The sequence below is a fragment of the Pan paniscus genome, chromosome 14 (genome assembly GCF_029289425.2).
Source record: "Pan paniscus chromosome 14, NHGRI_mPanPan1-v2.0_pri, whole genome shotgun sequence".
Taxonomy (NCBI): Eukaryota; Metazoa; Chordata; class Mammalia; order Primates; family Hominidae; genus Pan; species Pan paniscus.
The window spans coordinates 25643649-25651172 of NC_073263.2; the positions used below are offsets into that span (position 1 = coordinate 25643649).

General features: G+C 48.0%; 1 protein-coding gene across 1 annotated transcript; it reads right to left on the reverse strand.

Moving 5' to 3' along the window:
- Nucleotides 1-564: 564 nt before the first annotated feature.
- On the reverse strand, nucleotides 565-7159 carry SHISA2 (shisa family member 2). Its single transcript, XM_003818350.5, has 2 exons — nucleotides 6611-7159; nucleotides 565-3033 (listed from the first exon to the last, which is right to left on the reverse strand). The coding sequence occupies exons 1-2, from the start codon at nucleotides 6942-6944 to the stop codon at nucleotides 2480-2482; spliced, it is 888 nt and encodes a 295-aa protein (XP_003818398.2). The 5' UTR covers nucleotides 6945-7159; the 3' UTR covers nucleotides 565-2479.
- Between the last annotated feature and the right edge of the window lie 365 nt (nucleotides 7160-7524).

A 7524-nucleotide genomic window follows, 5' to 3' on the forward strand; every position in this document is an offset into this window, starting at 1 on the left:
CCAAGTACGCCACCACGCCCAGCTAATTTTTATTTATTTTTTCTTTTTTTGTAGAGATGGGGTCTCGCTATGTTGCCCAGGCTTGACTGGAACTCCTGGTCTCCAGCGATCTTCCCGCCTTGGCCTCCCAAATTGCTGCCATTACAGGGGTGAGCCACTGAGCCCAGCCAGTTTCTGGATTTTTACTGAAAAAAAAAGCTTGCCAATCTTTAGGCTGGGTGACATCTGAGATCCCTTTAAATTCCAAAGTTCTAGGAATTCCACTTCCAGAGGTAAGCAGGAATCCGCCATCAAAGACAATACAGGGAACACCCATTAGCCTCATAATATAATGATTCCAAAAGAACTGTTTCTTTTGTGTTGTCAACATGTCAACCTGTAAAATAATACTCACTGACTCATAGAACATTCACGTAAGTTTCCCAGATATTACTTTGAAAAGTTGGCTCTTGGTTCTAGAAAGCAATATTCATAATTTTTAGAAATTTTATTCTATTAACAGGGTTGACTAGACCATCTGAAAAATTACCAAGTACGATGAAAATGAAAAAAGAAACCCAACTCTGCTAGGAATTCACATCATAAAATATTTATTAATAAGTAAAATGATTTTCCCCTGCCTTTGGTTATTAAAAAATGAATATCTTTGATGATACCAATTGCCAAAAATGGTTTTACATTATTCAGTCATGAAACAGAATAGAAAGATGATCGATAGATATCTATAGATACAAATGTGTAGAAGACCATACCATACAACAATTTGTTTAATTACAAAATACTGGTTGTGCTAGCAGTTGGAAATGTACTTGCACATCCTTAAAGTTATCTTTTTTTACATAAGTAAAGAACACACAAATAAATTCACTTGAATTTGATAATTTGGAACATTGGCAATGAATACAGTGCCTGTTGAGGCCTGAAAGAGAGAGGAAATCAAGAACAGTGTGGGAGAAGAAAGGCAATCCTTCGTTGAAAAGCTTTTCTCTTAACAGTCCCTAGTGCCTGAAAAATAAGCCATTTTGATAACAAGAGTATAAAAAGCCTTATGATTAAATCATATCTGGTTTAAATCTCATCCCAAGTCTCAGGTTATGGCTGAGGAGCTATACTAAGTATCTTTGTAACACATTTCTTTGAATTTTTATAACTAAGACAAGAAAATGTTTTATCAGATCTAGGCAGAAATACTGATCTTCATTTACAAGTATAGTAATTACTTGCACTCAGGACTATATAGACATGGGGCTCTGAAAACCAAACAGAAGGAAACGCCAAACCATAACCACAAGGCAAAATTAAAAGTAACTCAAGAGAAGCAGCGGGTGATAGTTTATGATTTCAATATAAAAAAGAATGCATTACCTTTCAGATGTCACCTTAAAGCCAGAAAATTAAGATACAATCAAGAAGGGGATGAATGGTTTTATGACTATACCACCTACTACTTCAAGATTAAAATCATCCCAGAGTTCTGAAATGTCTTCATTAGTTAAGTAACTATATACAATTTATTTCAGTCTCTTTTTAATGTAGAAAATCACTTTGTAATAAGATCTCTACGTAAGGTAAAAAAGCACAAAATAGGCCCCCAAAAGCACAAAAATAGACAAAATATATATATCTTTTTACAGTGAAATTAAGGTGTGCCTGTGGAATACTGAGACTGATGACTGATCTCACAGAGTTCAAACAGGTTTCCTTTTAGAATAGTCCTGTTATTTGCGTCTTCCCCTTAACCTTGGATGCATTAGAAAAAAAAAAAAGGCTCAGGCTGGGCGCGGTGGCTCACGCCTGTGATCCCAGCACTTTGGGAGGCTGAGGCAGGCAGATTGCTTGAGGTCAGGAGAGTGAGACCAGCCTAGCCAACATGGTGAAACTCCATCTCTACAAAAAATACAAAAAATTAGCCATGGGGGCAGGCACCTGTAATCCCAGCCACTTGGGAGGCTGAGGCAGGAGTGTTGCCTGAATCCGGGAGGCTGAAGTTGCAGTGAGCCGAGATCACACCACTGCACTCCAGCCTGGGCAACAGAGCAAGACCCTGTCTGATTAAAAAAAAAAAAAAAAAAAAGTCCCAGGTAAAAGGGAGATAACAGGCATTTTGATCTTGTGCAGTCAACAACAAAAAAGAAATAATAATAACAACATAATAAAAATCCTTAATTTATCAGTTTATAAAATTCTTTCGCCAACCATATCTCAAGGGCACTTTGGACTCAAGCATTTGTTATACACCCATCAGCAACATCACAGTCATCTCCAGCTGAGGCCGGTTTTCCATCATAAATCAATGATACCCTGGATGAAACATATCCAGAAATGCTAATTCGGAGATGTTTTCATACAGTCTGGGGGCAAATGAAGCCATCCAAAGGAATCGTGCCACAAATACCACCGACATGTGCGGACTTCCACCTCGAGAATCCACCCCTGCCTTCGTCTCCCTTCAGTAAAGGAACCCATCAGTGACTCTCGGTTATACAGTCACCGCTGGGTACATCTTTTGTTCACTGTTGGTGTGAGGGAAGGGGGACTGAATCTGCCTGTAGCCAGGCTGCAGGCCATCCATGAAAGGTGGCACAGCTGTCATGGGCACAGAGTCATGCTGCACCGTGTACCCCACGTATGGGGGATGCAGATACTGCCCTTGATGTGGCACAATCTGGGTGGCCTGCTGACAGTTCAGCACAGAGAAATTCGTGGGCATGTTGACATACACGTTGTTCATGGTCCCTTCCGGCAAGCAACAGTTGGTCTGTGACCTTGTTGGGGGCGCCCGGGCCCCTGAGTTGGCGCTGGAGCTGGAACTGGCAGCTGTGCTGGACTGGCGTGAGGACGACCCCCGGGAGGTGCTGGCACTGGGGATCATGGGGATGGTCTCCATCAAGCGGTTACCCCCTGGGGCTCGGCTCTGCTGGGGATCCTGCTTAGGCCGGAGACATCTGCAGCAACAGGCTGCCACCAGGGACCCCAAGATGATAAAGGCGACAAACACGGAGCCAACAATGAGGAATGGCACGTAGATGGGCACTGAAGCAAAGGACAGAAACACAACGTTATGATCTACTCTAGGAACACAGTACCAATCGCCAACTGGCAATGGCAATCAATGAATGAATAAGCAACACTGATACCCACAGCTGAAGGACCTACACTGGGCTAATTTGTTCACATATTAGGAGTCCATAAGATGCACCATTCTTTATCAAGTGCTTAGAAAGGTCCTAAGACCCTACAGGCATGGCAGGACAGCCCCTAGAAGCAAACTGTTAATATTTAGTTCAACTTGTCAACTGCAAGACTGACTGAGCCAGATATCCGATTTAGCAAAAGTATGGGTTTAATAGGTTAAGACGGTTATGGTTCTAAACTTCCTACCATAATCAAACTGTCCAAACTTAAGTCTGCCCGACCATATTGTTGTAGGATCTTCATAGTAATAATGACCTCAACTTATTTAAAAGTCTTTTTTCCCCCAGAAAGTTATTTAAGTTCCTTGCAAATTTCTTTTTACCATTCTTTAGCAAGTTCTTTTTTCATAAGCAGTTAAGTCAAAAATTTAGGCCAGACTCTAAGTCACTACCATTTCCAAAAGGCAGATGCACAAGAGGTAAGGCACAAAAGGGTCAAGGAGGGGTTTAAAAAAGACCCTCTTCACTCTTCTCTAGCAAAAGCCAGGGTCCTTGGGTGGCATTGGGTCCAGGTGATGGGGTCTGTGTGGAGGTGGAGGGAAGTTATTCCAGGCATTGGGCCATCCTGAAACAATGTCCAAGAGCAAACATCAGGAGCAACAAGACGTGTTCCAGGAAGAAGAGTCACCCACAGCAAGCCAAGAAGGCAAGAGTGCACAGGGAAAGCCCTCAGAGCATAAAGCAACGGCCATCACACTTCACCCGGGAAGCTGACTTTAAAATAGAAAACCATAAAAAGTAAAAATAAAAACCTTTTGATAAAACCACTAGCAAACTCCATTTTAAAATTAGTTTCTGGTGGGGCACGGTGGCTCACGCCTATAATCTGCACACTTTGGGAGGCCAAGGTGGGTGGATCACCTGAGGTCAGGAGTTCAAGACCAGCCTGGCCAACATGGTGAAACCCTGTCTCTACTAAAACCACAAAATTTAGCTGGGTGTGGTGACGTGCACCTATAATCCCAGCTACTCTGGAGGCTGAGGCAGGAGAATCGCTTGAACCCAGGAGGCAGAAGTTGCAGTAAGCCGAGATTGTGCCACTGTACTCCAGCCTGGGCAACAGATTGAGATTCCATCTCAAATAAATAAATAAATAAAATTAGTTTCTTAAAAAAATCTTTTAGGAGCCATAGAGATGGCACTACAAGGCTTTAGAAACTAGACGCAGGTTGATAGGGACAGAATCAGATGGGAGGTGCCTGCAGAATGCTTCTGAGCCACTTTTGTGGAATTCTACCCTATGTTACCAAGAGCCTGCATTTTCTGATGTGTTCTTGCCCCATCCTCCTGGCTATATTTTTGGGAAATACACAAGCACAGGGGTGGATTGGGTCTTACTGGTCTTGGCAAAGCATAATGCCACCCCAGAGTCGGATGGGGCAGCATTTTAGGAAGGAGCCCACACCTTTGAGGTCAGCTCTATGAATACCCTTTCATCATCCAGTAGAGCAGCCGGGCTTTCTAATTATGCTCCTTTTCACTGTTCTGGTATTGCTGGAGTCAGTGTTTTTAAAGTATAATACCAGTTGGAATTATGGAGAAATAATGCCCTGTAAGTAAAACAATGGCTGACTGTGGAATATTTCCTGGAGTTTCAATGCTGAACAGAGCAATTTCTATATATAGCGCCCCTTTAGCAGGTAGAAACATTTGCTACAGTGTCTGCAGCACAGCTGGCGCCCAGAAGTAGAACTGTTCTAATTACACTATCACTTCAGGCTAACTATGGATCACTGGAGAAGTGGATGCAGGCTTTTTCCTTGGCGTGTTATAAATATTTCATTCTCTAAATTAAGACACCAGCCCTAAATATGTTATCAAAAAATAAATTAATAGTAGTAAAGCAGGAAAAAAATGTACCCCAATCATAGCAGAAACTAGCTGAAACCAGCCTCAGTCCACATAATGAGTTTTGGGGAGAAATAAGTGTTCTCTTTCCAGGATTTTTAATTGGAAATGTAAATAACTACACAGGGATAAGGAATGTAACGCTACTATAAGCCCCCCGGCAGGCTTAATTAGGCATGTTGCCCTTCACTGCAGAAGAAAAGTGAAAGAAATACAATTTTTAGGAAAAAAACGTTTAAAAGTAGCATGAAGAAGGCATCCATGCACAACACAGGGCGTCATGAGAAGTATCGTCCTGAGAAGTCCCGACTAATCTAAAGCCATCCCAACTTTTTGGAGACCATTAATGAGCCCAATTTAGCAGACATCTCACTGTAGCAGTTCGGGGTCTGGCTCCCTTCTCTGGGCTTTCTTCCATGGCCACACAGTCTGCGAGACTGAGCTTGCGTTTTAAGACTGCGCTGGTTCTGGAATTACGCTCTCTTCAGATTCAAGACAGCAGAACAATAGGAGTAGCATGCTAATAAAATGCTTGACTGAGAAAGGGAACGGCACTGAAAAGAGCTGTCTCTCACGAGGTCCTGGGAGGCAGCTCTATAAACACAAACTACGCTGTGCCAAAGCTCAGGCAGCCCGAACCCAGGCTCAGGATGCTAGCGAAAAGCCTCCCAGGTAAACACAACGGGCCCACAAAAAGGAGGAGCCGCCCCCTCGGGGACACGTTTGCCATTTTACCTCTACACCTCCCCTCCCCCGAACTAAATAACACACACACACACACACACACACACACACACACACACACACACGGAGTGACTGGTGTAGACACCCCAGGGAGGCATTCCGGAAGGTTTCTGAAGAGTGAAGTGCAACCTACCAAATTCTTTCACGGGTTTACTTTCCAACTCTGGCTTTGGCAATTTGAAAGAAAAAAAAAATCAAAGCCACAAAGAGCAAGGCTGGGCACTGCTCCGATGTTACACCTACTAAGTCTGACGTGGTAAGGAAAATAGTCCAGAAGCCCCACAGGCGGGCCGCTGCAGGGGAGAGGGGCCGCCGCAGGGGAGAGGGGCCGCCGCGTGGAGAAGATGGGAATCCGCGGCGTCTGGCACGGGGCAGCAGCCCCGGGAAAGCCCTGAGAAGCTGCCTTCCTTTCGGGGAGCCTTCAGGGGAGCACCCCTGCCAGGCCCTCACGGGCGGGGGCGCACCCTCGCCGTCTCCTTGGGTACCCCTAAGACATGAAGCCCTATGGAGACAGGAGACGCCAGAGGGGCCCGGAGGACCCTGGTCAGAAGGAATATGGGGGCTGTCTGTGGCCCACACTGCCTTAGGAGTGTGATTTTGTTCGGAAAATTAACTCTAAGCCACCCTTTGGCTGACAGATGGAGAAACTGAGGCCCGTGAGGGTGAATTAGGGACCCACACCGACCAAATAATAAGCCAGAAGGCAGACTCCGCCTCCTGATCCTAGGCCCTTTCCTGAATCTCCCCCCTTCAAACTCCCAGGTCCCTGACGTCCAGGCAACGCCAACCGTCCTCCCTTTCGCGCTGGGGGCAGGCCGCCCTACCTGCCGAGCCGTCGGGGCCGTCTTTGTCCGCCCGGCCAGGCTCGCCAGCGCCCTGCTGGCGGTCGTTGTCGCAGCCGCCCTGGTCCAGGCGCGCCTCGGCGCTGGAGCAGCAGTAGCGCAACGCGCAGCTGCCGCAGCAGATGGTGGCGTCGCCGCCGTCGAAGCGCTCGGGACACTGGAAGCCGATGCGCCAGACGCCCTGCGCGTCCAGCCAGCCGTGGCAGTACTCGCCGCTGGCCCTCGCCCCCGCCGCCAGCAGCGCAGCCAGCAGCAGCTGCAGGAGCGAAGCGGCGTTCCGGGATGAGGAGACGGACGAGCGGCGAGCGCCCCACATGGCACCACCCTGGGCGCGGACGGCGCGTCTCCAGAGAGCGCAGGACGGTCTCCGAGAAGTCGTGGCCCCGGCGACCCCCGGGCCTCGTCACTGACTGTCCCGCGGCGCTTTCTGCGCGGGCCACTCCCCTCTGCCGCGACGCCCAGGAGGCGACGACACCGGGCCCTAGGTCCAGGAGCTCCTAAGCCATCCCCGTCCTCAGCCGGTGGCCCGGTCCCCTTAGGGACTGCCTTATGAGTTGCACTCGCTGATGGAAATCTCGGGATGCAGTCAGAAGGCCCCCGGGGCTGTCGTCCGGAAGCCCCTGGAGGTTTCACTGGCAACCGGACCCTCCCTGAGCATCCCCGAAGGGATGCTCACTCGAGCCGGATGACCGCTGGGCGCGCCGCCGCGGACCTGGAGCCAGGGCTCTGCGCAGGGTTTAAGCCTCAGGGTCCCGCGCGCGAATCGGGGCCCGTCTCCCCTCCTTTATTCCCTCCTCGGGCGGGTAGAAGGGGCGAAGGCAGGCAGTGCACGCAAGGCTCTGGGCAGCAAGTGACGCAGCCGGCCGCGCTCAGCCTCCTCTGCCCCGAACTTGGTC